The 15,571-nt window shown below is 35.4% G+C and overlaps 1 protein-coding gene across 1 annotated transcript in view; it reads right to left on the bottom strand.

Annotated features, from left to right (window-relative positions):
- The window catches only part of TRAT1 (T cell receptor associated transmembrane adaptor 1), a 35,288-nt gene extending 27,375 nt beyond the window's left edge, over positions 1 to 7,913 (bottom strand). The window contains exon 1 of the mRNA XM_014792260.2: positions 7,509 to 7,913. Coding sequence (XP_014647746.2) covers positions 7,509 to 7,515 — 7 coding nt within the window. The 5' untranslated portion in view covers positions 7,516 to 7,913. The remainder of the gene's footprint in view (positions 1 to 7,508) is intronic.
- Between the last annotated feature and the right edge of the window lie 7,658 nt (positions 7,914 to 15,571).

Below are 15,571 nucleotides of genomic sequence, written 5' to 3'. Positions count from 1 at the left end.
CAACAAATATTGTGGCAATCATTTATGCATACAAGTCTCTCCCCTGCTAAACTGTGAAGTTCCCAAAGGACAGAGGGAATGTCATATTTATCTTTGTCTTCATGCCTCAATTTCCTCCTTGTACCCATTGTTAGGGGATTAAGTGAGTTAAGATATGTACTGAGATTTGTAGGATAGTGTTTCTCACTAATAAAATACTCAATAAATGTTAGCTCTTCTTCTTCTTATTATTATTCTTATCTCACTACTAGTAAGACTCCTATTATTACTTCTGTAACTTATTCAGCACGAAGTAGGTGCTCACTAAATGTGTTGTCAACTGACAAACTAAATGAAGAGTGGAGTGAAGAAGGGTAATGTAATGACCAGGGTCAACAGAAAGGTTCTGATCAAGTATGAGGTCTAGACACATCCACAACCAGGAGAGACAAGTTGAAGACTCTATTACATTTGTCTCCAGTGCTATTGAGAAAGGACCTACCTCCCAGCAGCTGGGAAATAGATCCCTGTGAGAAGAAGAGTAACTCATTAGGCCACTGTAGCTTTGGTGAATGTACTCGTCAACAGCATCCTAGTTCCCTCTGCCCTGAGTCGATATTTGCCGGAAAACCTACAGATTATTAATTTGTTTACCAGTAAACTTGATACAAGAAAGGTGGTGCTAACAACTAGCTATCTAATTAGATTTATGGAGGTGGTCACCACTGTAAATGAAAAATTTTATTTTCTTGTTTAAAAATCAGTCTTTGGGGAGTTTGATTAGCATCAGTAAAACCTCTGGGAAAGGAAATTAGAGAATACCACTGACTGAGGTAATCTGTATGAGCCCACTGCAACCCTAGGAAATATGTGCTCACTTGAAACTGGGATGTCAATAACATAAGAGTCAGGGTGAGTAGAAAAAATCTCCTCACAGACACATAAAAATCTTAGGAAGCATAAAATGGGATGTGCTTTCATTCTCTTCTCTTCAACTTTGACCTTAAAGACCTAATGTGTTTGTTTTTACTTAGTAAATGCACACCCTCCTACTATGAGAACATAAAAATCGATGTTTTCCTATATGCTGATAATACGGTTCTACCTTCATAAACCAAGAAGAGCCTCATGAAACAGTTGTTCTGTCTAGCTATTGTCAGAGAAAGAATGGCTGAAGAGTAACTACTTAAAATTCAAATTATTGTTTTTGACAGATGTCCTTCTTTATTTTTTAGCCCAGTAATTATATACCATAGTATAGTATAATATAACTTACCTAAGGACACATTTCACAGCTAATTTATTATACAGTTGACCAGAAAGCTGCAGGGCTTAAAATTAAGCATTTAATGGATGTATTAGTAATTTACCTTTGGCCAAACTGAGTGACTTCTAACCTTGCTTTAGAAATAGTCCAGTCTAGAAGTATCGCATCAAATCCCTACCTTCATCATTCACTCAAACACAAGCTGAAAGGATGCAAAACTGATTTTGGAAGGAAATTTTGACCCTGCCGATAGATTCTCTCTGGATCTACCTCCGAATGGAGGTAGAATGGGCTTTGATGACTTTCTATGCTGTGTCACGTCCCAGTTATGTTCCCAAAATTTCTTAAGACAATAGCAAATCTGCTTCCATCTCAGCTGACGATCTGCCCTAAAATGGCAAGAGAGCTGAACTTCAGGTTGTAGTCAGAAAACAAAAATTAAACCTCCCATTGTTCTTTTTGTTCCCTTCCATTTTCTTCCTTTGCTATCAGGGTAAAATAAATCCTGTTTTAAGAAAAAGAACCAACTCTATGAAGTTCGCCATTGAATCCATTAATCCTAGGATTGCTATGGGCTAGAAGATAGTTTAATAAAGTCATACACCACGTACATGGGTTTCGGTCAATGACAGACCGCATATACAACGGTGGTCCCATAAGATTAGTACCATCTAGCTTAGGTGTGTAGTAGGCTATACCATCTAGGTTTGTGTAAGTACACTCTATGATGTTCGAACAACGACAAGATCGTTTACTGACGCATTTCTGAGAACGTTATCTCTGTCATCAAGCGATGCATGACTGTACATCATTTGTTCTCAGATATGAGAAGCTGAGGCTCTCTTCAAGAAGTGGCACATTTTTACTCTTATAGTCCTTATGAATATTGTCACTGAATATTGTTTGTATTTGTGTATCATTTGACACACATTCTACCTAAAGCAAATCTCTAGGATTATATGATACGCATTTTTGTGAACTAATCGTATCCCTTGCTCCTTATTTTCCCTTTGTCTTGACTTATTTGGTTATCCTTTACACTGTTCCATGTATTTCTAATACCTCTCTTTCTGAGGAAGGGATAAGACAGCAAATAAATACATAGAAAATAATAACAAATCTTTAGAACTTATCCTTGAGAGAACTAATAAAAGCAATCTCCTTCCTACTTAGTGGTTTTTTTTCTTTCCATTTCTCACAGCATCTAGTATTTAGTATATACTCAATAAATAGTTGTAGTTTGGGTAAATAAAATATAGCACAGTATAAAAAGGCATATGTTAAGGCAGTAAGCAGAAAGCCCTAATCTTACTTTTAAAATTACACTGATTTGGCTATAAACTATCCTATCATTTGCACAAAATTGTATTTCAATGGGAAATTTCCTTTTCTCCTTTTTAGTTAAAGGGAGCACTGGAAAAGTTGTATTAGTCCATTAATTGCTACAAGAAGATAATTTTGCTCTCAGCTACAAAGAAACAACCAAGTCAATGTCATGAGCCTACATTTTACATAAAGGCTTTACGGAAAGTCCTAATAATTTTCGTGAAATATGTCAGCAACACTAAGACAAGAAGTTGGGTCCCACTGTACATTCCTCTGGGGCTGGGTTTTGTTATTTACTATAACAGTAAATTTGTTTCACGTAACTAGTTGGAGGCCTTTTAAAACAAAGGCTAAATTCTAACGTATGAGATTGGTTTAGTATGGTCTCCAGTTTTCCTCTGATTTTTAAGAGTCTATAATTTCTATATAACCCTTGTGTTTTCCAAGATTTTTTCCCTTTGTAATGTGATCTGAGTTTTAAATAGGAAGATTTTTATTTAGAAGCTTTGTATTTCGTGACATTCTTGATATCTTTTGTAATTTTTTGATTGCCAACAATAAATGCCCCCATTTAGAAAAACAAAACAAAGTATGCATAGATGAGAAGAGAAGATGATGAGTAGCTAAATGGTGAAGATTTTCAACTTGAATGGCAGATCTGTACAAGTTTTCACACACATTCATACACATACACACTCACACACACACTTCACCCCTCCCCTTTCCCAGTTATTTTCTATATGCAGTATGAAAATCTCCAGAACCATGTGGGTATCTATTCAGCACAGACAGCGCCTCTTGTAATAGTGGATGCACAAAGTGCTTAAAAATTCTTGCCCAACTAATGCAGTCTTTAGTATCATTACTCACTAATTGTAATTACTTTCATCTATATAGTTTTTATCAGTTTAAAAAGAACTCCCACACAAGTTGAATCTAGCTATTTACACTGTTGAAAAGCCAAAGGCCTCAAGAAGTTATTAGTGAGGCAATGTCTGCTAGAAAAACCATGATTTAAGTTTCTATCTAGCTTTCAATTGCCAGGAGCTAATAGTAGTAGGTTTAATTATAAGACTTCTGACTCCCTTAAAGCCAACCGTACTTGGACAGTATTTGGAATTCATAATTACATGTGCTCTGGAAGGAAACTCAGCTAAACAAACGTAATGTTTCTCTGCTGGCAGGTCTGATTCATACAGCAGCCTTTACTTAAACAATTAACAATAGAAGAGCAATAAATATAGCGCCTGATTTGTTTCTCCTTTAGGAGGTCTGTAACTGAGGCAAGTGTCTGAGTTTATAGTATTTGGGACATGGCTTCTCTCAATGGTTTCTCTTGCTTGGCTTATAAACTCTGTCAGAGCAGTGACCATCTCTTCTTCGCATTCCATGAATGTGTATATCTATCTCAGGCACCCCAGAAAGTTCAAACAAAAAGTTCTGATATGACAATCCCCATGGATTCTACTCATAAAATGAGTTTTTCTTACTGTGGTGATGGTGTGGTGCTGAACTAGGTACATTCTTGATGACCCTTTCAAGGCCACACGTTGTCGCTCTCCACACAGCCCGCACCACCACTATCCATCTCCATCAATAAAAAGCATGAGAGTCATATGTAGGAGCACTGGGAGGGATTCTCAAATCCAGTCCCAGACTTTCAAATAAATAAGGTATTGTTTTTAATGCAAAATTTGAAACCTGTCAACCTTAAACAAACGAGTGTCTATTATGAACAGAGGCTACGTGAGGAGTGAGTGGTTTATATTGTGGAGGGGCCGTGCTGTGGAGAGGGACAACAGCAATAGGGGATATTGGAATGTCTGTTTCAAAAAGTGCGGAGAAAGAGAATGAGCGCAGTCACTCACTCACTGTGTGACTTTCTGCCAATCACCGACCCTCACTAATCCAATTGTAAAACTGGAGTTTAGATCCCCATCTGCGTGACATCAAGGTCCCCTCTTTCTGATTGTGTCAAGATTGCTCTTAACTAGTACTCACTGAATTTAATTGAAAAAAGTATCCAAATGGGAGTGAGGAGGAGGGTAGATTTTAAGACAGTATGCTATGGTTCCTTCCGTACTAGACTCCTTGTCGCTTTTATTATTGATCTTCTATTGGGATTGGTAAACTTCAGAAACCCTATAGGGACTGAAGTGCTGCCAGAAGCCCTGCTACAGGTGAACGTCTCTTCATCCATATCTGGCTCTCCATTTAAAACATGTGCTTATTGTGTCTTGCTGGAGAAGCATCTTGGTGAGACCCTCTGAAGATGGCATAGACGTGTGGAAATCCATCCGACAAAGCACTTGAACTGCTCTGTTTCTTTAATGTTTTAAAAAGGCCTGTTCATTTTCTCTCTCTTCTTTTTCAATTCAGGAATGCTGAGAAAATTAAATAAAATAAAAAGTACTTGGAAAAGTGTCCAATAATGATATGTATTATTAAATAGCAATATTAAATAGCAGTTTGTGGACATATTTCTCAGAGCTGTGGCCTTTAAGTGACAATCTTTCCTAGAATAACTTTCCTTGAAATCGTTGCCAAACATAACCTAAATTAAATGATAAAACATTGTCTTTGACTTATCTTTAACTTAAAGAACATCTGAGTTTCAAAGATGATTCATAAATGAGCTCTGCCCAGTCTCTGAAAGAAAGGTTTCATTGTTGAAAAGGTGATTGAGGCCGAAGGAAAGACAAAACTGAGTCAAGACAATGAAAATCCTTTTTTCAAAAAACAGCAATGTATAACTAAATTGTGAATCACTGTGTAAACTAAGTTAATGGCAGCCAAAAGGAGTTGTTTCCACCATTTGATTCAGCTAATATTGATTTTACATGAATGCAGAAACACAGTAGGTATTATGATGCCGGCACATTTATTGATACAGTGACTACAAGGCATAGAGGTAGGAGAAAAGGAAAGATCTGGGTTTTCCTTTTTGTACACTGTCTTACTTAACTAGGAATAATTTCATCTTTTTGCTGTGTTCACATTTATTTTCTTTTTTACTTCATCTATCTAAATGCAAAAAATACTATCTGATTCTTTTCTTCTTTCACATTAAGGTTTCTAGGTTTGGGTTTGGGGTTTATTTTTTTCTTTTAAGATTTATGAGGCTTTCATGGCAAATACTTTATATTTTTATCTCTTCTGTAGAATTGTAGAAGGTCTTAATTGACATGGGAGGAATTCCTGTATTACATCTGAAGGGAAAATCTAAACCACAAAATGCTATGGAGGAAATTTTATGATATCCCTTATAAAATTAGAATTAATTAATCCTGGAAATAGTTGAATGTCATATCCACTGCGTTTGGCCTTGGCACCCTTCCCGAGGTCCCCACCACCATCAGCTCATGGCAATTGTTCTTAGTGTTGCTGTGTCCACTTCTCGCAGGGCACTAGCAAACCTGGAACAATTTTTGTACTTTGCTAATCTAAGAACCTGGAAAAGATAAGGAAACGTGCAAAGATCATCCGTCAGCCTATGTTCCCCGTGTGATTAATCCAGTCAATTGATTCTAAAATCCAGTAAACAAAACGCTGGGAAGCAAATTCACAGAAATTATAATACATATCTTTATAAATGGCTCACACAAATTAATAAAAGTACTATAAGTACAATAATTAAGCAAGAGACATAATCAGACAACTCACAAATGATAGAATTATAAACAGTTTAAAAACCCATGCAAAAATGTTCAACCTCAATCAAAGTAATGCATATTAAACAATGGGTTAACACCTTGTACTTATCAAATTAGTAAAGATTTTCTCAAATGAGACCAGCCCATTAAGGAGAAACACTGCTAGGCTGAGATGAGAGTGAATTGGTGTCAGTCTTGGAAAAGCAATTTGGCAATAATGAGACTTAAAATGTTCATAACCTCTTATTCAGTAATTTCAATTCTAAAAATCTTTCCTAAGAAAATAACCCTTAATATAAAAAAGCTATAGAGTTGTTCATCTTTCTGTCATCTAAAATATTAAAAAAACACGGACAACATAAATGTCCAATGATACACAAGTAACTAATAAACTGTAATTAACTCAATAGATGTCATTTTGTGCATTTATTTAAAATGATTAGGCAGAAGTTATCATAAAAAGAGAAATGGTTATGTTATGTTAGTGAAAAAAAGCTGAATATATGATTTTATGTACATTATTATTTAGTTTATGAAAAGCTAACCATGTAGAACGTATAGAAATAGAAGGAAATACAACATAACATCTTGTGTTTTTTTGAGGTGATGGGAACTTTGTAAAATTTTTTCTTTTGCCTTTATATTTCACAGTTCTTTATATAATAGGCATGTTTTCTCTTACCACAAAAAGATACTTATTAAAGAAATGAAAAGTACATAAAAGAATAAAGAGGAATGAACCATCAACGTGAACAGACACTCAGCTAGTGGACGTAGACTCAACCCTCACAATCCATTCATAAGCAATGAATTCTCAGTGGCCTTTGCAAAATTATCATGTCTCTGAAGGCTGACAACTGGAGTGATTTCTAGGAAGAGAATATGGTTCCTAAACTCTTAAGGAATTAGAATGTGGTTACTCCTAAACTGCTTTATAACTAAGCTAAAGAGGAATATGCACGTCAACGAAAGTTTATTTAAGAATAACAAGTACTTTAAATGGCATAATTATCAATAAGCACTTACTGAACAGCTACAAGTAGCTTTATATTATAAAATATTGCCCAATTTTTTTGTTTTAAGAAAAAATAGTCAACTTATTCTCATTAACATATTTGAAAATATGTTCTAATTATATTAAAGGTTATCTCACATTTTAAAAATAATTGTATAAACTAATTTACTTTCCACATCTTAAGTGTCATTTTTGTTAGAGACTTGGAAATTATTAAGGGAATTTTTAGGCTTAGGAATGGAACCAAAGAATTTAAAATGCCACTTACCTGACATGCTTCTTCTCTCAGAGAAATCCTCATGTAATCATAAGGCAAATGTATGGATTAAAAATACTCCCACCAACTTTTTTCTAAGTGATGTTGCTCTGTTATGTTAGAAACAGCGTGACCATAAAACTGTCTTTATCTGTACCTCAGTTTTTTCTCTTCTGTTTCTTATAATCTTTTGTGTGTACTTTGTTCAGTTACAAACAGGAAATGTGGTGATGGAGGCTTCTAGAGTTTTTATCTGAAACCGGGAGGCTCTTAAATGTTCGTGTAACATGAAAAGAAAAATCCCACAAGCCTCTGTTCTCAGGTATTTGCATTTTTATCAATATGACTCTAATTTAAAAGAAATCATGAAATCAAGGTATGAATTAAACTAGGAGGGATCTCCCATCTCTCTGGAGAGAATCCAGGGAGATTCCCCACAAGTGAGGGCACAGGGAAACAAAATAAAATATACCAAACCAAGGAGGAAACAGTGAGAAGTCTCCAGGTGTGTTCAGCTGTTGGTGGTATTTTCTTTGAGGCATGACGGAGGGGAGGGGATGAGCACTTCGAAACTTACTGTGTATCAGGTACCTTCTGCACATTATCTCACTGGAGATTGGGTGCCTGCTTTCTTTCCCGCCATCCCTTATCCCAGCCAATGTAAGTCCCTCTGTCCAATCGAGGGCCACCTGGCAACAAGCTCCAGCTCTCAACTGCCACCCCAGAGTCCCAAAACTAGAAGTGCTTAAAGGTTAGTGTTCACAAGTATGTTATGTGGCACTGGTTTAAGACGCGTATTCTTGAGCCCGACTGAATCCGAATATCTGGAGGGGAGCCCAGAAATCTGCATTTTCACAAGCACCCCCTGGTTACATTAATATAGGTGTTCTGGACAATGCTCTGAGAAACTCATATATATATGTCAATGGAAACGTTTTATTTTTAACATCAGTCAGTCAAAGAATGTCTCGGCCTTGTCTAGGTACAGGGTTTGTGTGCGTTTCTGTGTATGTATATGTGCTGCTTATTGCAAATCTGTGCACATTTGCTCACGCACTCCACCAATTTTCTTTAATGATAAAAGAATGACAAACCTGAATCCAGCATATGACAAAAGGAGATAAAGTTTAAGAACTTAAACTTTTAAGGAAACTTTAAAATTTTCTAAAAAACTTTAAAAACTAAAAAACTTTAAGAGTTTTGTTGCCTAGACTCGGGGCAAAGTTATTAGATGGCTTGTAGGATACTTTATTCTCGCTGATTTCTCTAAGATTCTCGAGGGCAGCGACGGTATTGACCTTATGTATCATTAAAAGTCCAGGGTCTAGAATAACGCCTGGCACATTGTGGGTCTCACTAAATAGTCTCAGAGTGAGTGAATAATAAAAGAATGTTAGTCTTCTGCTGTCTTCTTGTTCATTATAGAAAACAACTCCCTAGAAACCCAAAGACAGTGCTTCTTTATTCTTTGGACAGAGTTGGCTCAACACTAACAGATTTTTTCACTTTAATCACTTCCCCTACGTATTTCTTGTGAATCATTGAATCAGAACCTGTAAAACTGAAAGAGACTGTGGAGATTCCCTAGTCTAATCTTTGTAAAAAAAAAAAACATTTTCAAAATACGTTCCATAGAACACTAGTTTTTTAAGAAACTCTTGGAAAACAAACGCTCCTTCAACAAACGTGTTTGGAAAAACTATATATTATTTTCACCTTCATGGATGCATATTAGTTTATGAAAGGTTTAGGTAAGTCCTACAAAAAGGAAACCTGAATAACCTTTTTAATAAACCTTTACCAGAGCTTTAATAAACATTTTTAATGACCTTTATTTAATAACCTTTAATAAACCTTTTTACCAGAGCTTTTTCTGAACCTATTTGGCAGAGAACTTTTTGTTCGGCTGCCATCCATTAGCAGGGTGACAGGTTGTATGAACCAGGCCTGGATGCCCACAGACCAAGAGCTCGAGGGAATAGAAGTCGTAGGTTCATGTGGAGACCAGTGGACAACAAAGACTCAGAAGGATCCATCCCAGAGTTAGCTGGAACACAGGAATGGAGACTGCTGAGGAGCTGAATTCTGGACTTCCAGGTAAGTTTGGACACCTGGGACACCAGTTCAAGAGGAGAGGGCCCAGCTGTGGGGAGGCCTTGAGGGGTTGAGCTTTGGTCCTGAAACAGGATAACTGGCAAGCAGAGTAGAGGCCCCAGGCTCAAAGGGAACTGCATAGATTACCTAAGCAGGAACTTGGCACATGGGCAAAGTAGATGCCCATCTATATCAACTGGGACATGTAGAGGACATGGGAGAGAGAAGGGGCCTCAGGATGGGAAATTTAGGAGCAAGCATCCCTTGTCAGAATAAGAACAATGCAGAGGATAGGAAAAGAAGGGAACAAGGATGCCCCCGTCCTGGCTGATTCATAAAGCACAAACCCAGAAACAATGAGGGTGTTCGGTAATTGGCTTTGGATGGAGAGAAGGTCAGACTCAGGAAGAATGACTCAGGTAAAAATGCAGGAATTCTGTGGTTAGCCCGGGAGGTGTACCTCTCAGGACAGCCCAACAAGGAGAGACCTTCAAACCAAACCCCCCAGTTGGGACAGCGTAAGGGCTTCGCTGCCTCAAGTCTGTGAACTTACACACGCAAGTCTGCAGAAATCTGGGAAGGCAAGAGCAGAGGAAACAGGGATACCCTCCCTCTTCAGGTCAGTAAGGCAGCTTGTAGTACATCTTGAGTGATTATCTATGGCTTAAAACAATATAACGTACATGATACATGATTGGCATCTCCAAAACAGTAAAACTTAGGCTGATAAATCCTAACCACTTCACAACATCTAATTATTATAATATTTTGAAAAGTGATCTGCATTACAATGTTCCCCATTCCACAGATTTATATAATCAGAGATGAAGCAAGATTGTCCAAGGTCACACAGAAAATTTGTGTCCATGCATTAGATAGCTCCAGAGATGTTTGAAATTTGCTAGGAAAAGAAAATGATAGCCTTTCATTAAATATAGATGGCTGAGCACATGGAGACATTATCAGAATGTTAAAAAGCCTATGGATATATATTTGTTATGAAATATATTAGTGAATGTTTCCAGAGATTTGAATGATGACTTCATGAGCCATGTTCGAATAATAAATAAACATGAGGCTTCTGCAGTACTTTTTAATGAGATGGGTTATCAAAATAAAGTTTAGAAGATAGCTAGACTAAGCAGAAATGTCCTGACAAGCTTGAAGCAGTTAGAAATGTTGTAGGAAATTTGGGAGAAGAAATGGGGTTTTGATGGGTATCTGTCAAGAAACGAGAATTTTAAGGTCAACAAAATTGAGATTTGTTGCCAAAAGAAAATGAAAAACATGAAAATGGCAGCTGCCATTCAGAGCTTCCACACTCAGAAATATGGGTCACAGAATATAGAAAGAGGCCCAGTTTTCAAATCTCTTTTTTTATGGTTATCTATTATTTTTATAATTAATCTTTATCACTATAGTGTATTAACTTATATCTGTGTGTACATACATATACATATGTACACACACATATTTTTTAAGTCTGAGGGGTTCCAAACTGTTAAGAGTAGTTATTAGTAGGAGATTATCTGGAACTTTGACTTTACATTTTGTATATTTATCTATTATTTAAATTATTTACAATAACATGCACTACTTTTATAGTTGGAATAAAAGATGTTTCCTTATTTTAAAGGCTCTCTAGAATACCTTTGTTTTACAGAAACAGAACTTACCTCTCTGTGATTTTTCTTTATCCTGGTGAATCATTCTTTAGTAAGATTGAAGCTAATACAAAGTAAGCAAAAAACTTTATGAAAGACAGCAGGGGAGGGGCCCCTCTGCATCCAATTACGCTGTTTTAAAATGCGAAATTATTCAAAATTAACTCTGGTGTCACAATTAAATCCAATTAGACTATATTGATGATTCATATTTTCATTGAGTTTACACTATAAGATCCTCCAGAAAACACAATTATTCCGAAGGAAAGGAAAAAACAAGTTAAAAGCAATAGAATAATGCATGGATTTGGCATAAGATTCTCAGATCTATTTATCACATTTATTACAGCCCTACAGAACCAGAATTCTTGGAAAAATCAAACACTAAAATAAAATAACAAAAATTCAGAAACAAAAGAGAGAAGTGGCTAATAGCAGATATAGTCTATTTTCCTACATGTGAAAGGCTTAAGTATCCAAATTTTCTAGAATAAAACAATTTGCCTCATCACACAGATTTCTATGTGATGTGAGAGAGGAAGAGCTATTAGCAAAGTTAAAGCAATCTGAGAAATTTTGTTCTTATTTGAAACATAACTGGCTCAAACAAAGTAAAACTGGTTTATTTACTGTAGAACTTCTCAAAGCTCTAGTGAGCTAATATGCATTTCTCTTCTCACGAGGAGGATATATTATGCAGTATTTCCAAAAATCATTGCACAAGAGGAACATCCTGTTATTATTTTTCAAAGGATTTTGCTGTTCTGAGGTATGTATTTTATGGAAACACTGGATCAAGTAATTTTTTCTTCCTGTTGAACTAGCTCTTACTTTCTGGTCTCCTCCTACATTCGGGGCTTGGCTTATTTGAGGAACACCACAAATAATATCAACTGTACAAACCATATATGAATTTCATCTCTGGAGCTGTTTTGCTTGAGATTATAAAGGAATGAGCCATTAAAATTTACCCACGGCAGGTAACACAATTAGCATCCTAGGAATAGTTTACATAGTGAGACTAGTTCTAGTGGATTCTCCACCAGATAAAACACACAGCACATTAAATTTTGATCAAAATAAGAGATTTGAGGCTAGAACATTTCTAGGAGAAGGCAAGCTCTAGTTGGAGGGCTCTAGGGACTAGGAACATAGAGTGGAAGCAGAAACACCAAGAAGTGATGCACCAGTCAGGGCCCTGGCTGCAAACAGATGCAACAGTCAAAAGGGGTAGTTAAGTGAGTTTAATGAAGGAACTATTTAAAAAGGTGCAGGCAGTGCTCAAGGCAAGAACAAGGAATGGTGAAACACTTTTATGTTAACAAAAGAGGGAGCCCATGGCTGCCCCAGGCTTGAAAGTATTAGAGGAGTATCAGTTACTGTAACCCAGTGAGATATGTAGCTGTAAGAGAGAGAGCTGCCTGACAGGAGCTATGGCTTTCAGTAAAAAAACACAACCACTGCCAGCTATGACAAGTCAAGGAGAGAGCTGTGGGAAAAACATCCCGATATTGTTTTCCTCTGCCATCCAATCTCCTGCCAATTTTCCTCATTGGTCAAACCCAAAGAAGTTAGAGAGAAAGGCAGCCCTCATGATGCAGTCCATAGAAGTCAGCCTCCCATGCCTCAAAGAGGGGTGAAGAACAGAGAATGGACCTGGAGTGATAAATATGTAAGTAAGGGCTGAGGATAAACTTAATTTTAGATAGACACTATCTATCCTGCCAGTCATGAACTTTACAATTTTGTAAGTAGAGTCATTCTCCAGAGCACAGAAAAGTAAATAAGAGCATTTAATTTTGAAGTTTTAAACTAGATTTATCAGGGAAATTTTATTGACCCTAAAATAATACCTGAGATGTCCTATATAATATTAAGTTGGTTCTGCATAATAAAACAAAACTAAGGATAAAATTTATGGAGAGATTGTATAAAAATGATGGGAGAATATAATAAAAGAACTGTACATGAAAATTTCCCAGAGTTTAAGATATGAATCTTTAAAGTGAAAAGACTCAAAGAGAGAGAAAGAAAAAATAACAAAGCCAATGTGCTAGATAGTTAATATTTGAGGAAGCTAAATGAAAGGTATAATATGAGATGCTAAATGAAAGGGATAATATGAGAATACATTATGCTACTCTTGCAACTGTTTTGTAAAGTCTGAAATGACATCAAAAGTAAAAATTTAAAACTATATGTAAATTACTTAGAACAGTGTGTTGTACATGTGAAATGCTCAGGAAGTACTAGATGTTCATGCTGTCAGTATTAACCCAATAACAAAATCAGATCAAGAAATTACAAGAAAAGAGAACTACAGACAAATTTTTTCTCATAAATGTAGATGGAAAAGTTCTTAACAGAATTTTACAAGTGTAATCCAGCAATATATTAAGAAGATAATATATCATGAGTGAGCAGAATTTATCCCAGGAATGCAAAGATGGTTTAACATTAGAAAATCAATCAATGTAAATCAGCAGATTAACAGACTAAAAAACACAAAAAAACAAAAACAACCATGCGATCATCTCAATAGGGGCAGAAAAACTATTTGACAAACTCCCAATATGCATTCTTGACTAAAAAATAAAACTCAGGAAACTAGGAATAGAAGGAAATTTCCTCCATATAATTAAAAGTACTTACAAAAAACCTACAACTCACATCATCCCTAATTATGAATTATTGAATGTTTTTCCTCTAATATAGGCACACAGCAAGGATATCCACTTTCACCACTTTAATTCAACATGGTATGGGAGGTTCTAGCCCAAGCAATAAGATAAGAAAAAGAAATTAAATGCATCTGGATAGGAAAGGAAGAAGTAAAACTGTCTTACAGATAAGACATAAATCTACAAAAAAAATCTAGAACTAATTAACAAGTGTAACAGGGCTTTAGGATATAAGATGAACAGATAAAAATTTAATTGTATTTTTTATACTAGCAAAAAAATTGAAATTAAAATAGGAAAAGAAATGAGATCAATAGGTTTGGGGGCTAGAGGCTGGGGAAGGGATTGACACAAGGGAACTTTTTGAGGAAAAATTTTAAATGGTAAATATTTACTATATGTAAGGTATACCTTGATAAATCTAACTTTAAAAATATGGAGATAGAAAAGAGAAAAAAAAATAAGAATTTATGAGTTCTTGTTGACAAACAAATAAATGAGATGGTAAAATTGTTTCTTAGAATAGAGTGCCAACTAATAAATGTAGAAGGAATGATGCAGTTATAAAATCCACTGTTTTGAAACTATCAGATTAATAACTAATTCAGAAAAAATTGCCAATAGATGCTAAACTAATAGGTGAATGATTTATGAGCAAAAGGATACATACCTATCTCAAAATTACAAACTTTGAAAAAAAAGTCTACAAATTATTTATTAATTTAAAAGGAAAACTGTTAACTTCTTGGTAGAGAAATCCAGAAGATATAACCTAAACTAAGAATCAAGTTAATGTTATCAATAATGGAACAAAACAAAATCATATATATCCTGATATAGTGCACTGAGAAGTATATTTCTGGTATTCTTGTGATAAATGCAAAGCTTTAATCAATCATGAGGAAATAGGCAAGCCCAAACTGAGCGGCAGGCTACAAAATAACTGGCCCCCAGACCTCAAGAACATCAAGGTCAAGAAAGACAAAAGAAATGTAATTAACTGTTCCAGATTACAAAAGACTAAGGAGACATGACAAGTAAAGGCAACACATGATCCTGCATTGGATCCTAGGCTAAGGGGGAAAATAAGTATAAAGAACATTATTGGAATAATTGTTAAAATTAGAATATGGACTGTCAATTAGATAACAGTATTGTATCAATGTTAAATTTACTGATTTTGACAAGTGCACTGTGGTTATGAAATAGAAAGTCCTCGATCTTAGAAAATACACACTAAAGTATTTAGAGATAAAGGGGCATAATAACTGCAATTTACAGTTAATTTACAAATCCATGTGCAGAGTGAGAGAAAAAGCAAGCAAATGATAAATGTAAAGCGAAAGCGGGAGAATGTTAACAATTTGTGTATTTGGATAAAGGGCATATGAGATTTCTTTGTGCTATCAACTGACGGGCTACAGTATAACAAGAGTTCAGAAGAAAATTTATAACCTTAAGCCATTAACATATAATAAAATATTAAATCAGTGAATTAAATACCCACCTCAATAAGTTAGTTACAGAACTATAAAATAAATCCAAGGAAAATTAATATAGGAATTAAAGATAAAAGCAATAATTAATGAATTAGATAACCAAAAAATAGTCAATAAACAAATTTAATGTTAGTTCT

The sequence above is a fragment of the Ceratotherium simum genome, chromosome 15 (assembly GCF_057802395.1).
Source record: "Ceratotherium simum simum isolate JZ-2026a chromosome 15, ASM5780239v1, whole genome shotgun sequence".
In the NCBI taxonomy this organism is placed as follows: Eukaryota; Metazoa; Chordata; class Mammalia; order Perissodactyla; family Rhinocerotidae; genus Ceratotherium; species Ceratotherium simum.
The sequence above is the reverse complement of the archived record's forward strand: the minus strand, read 5'-3'. Positions and strand labels throughout refer to the sequence as shown.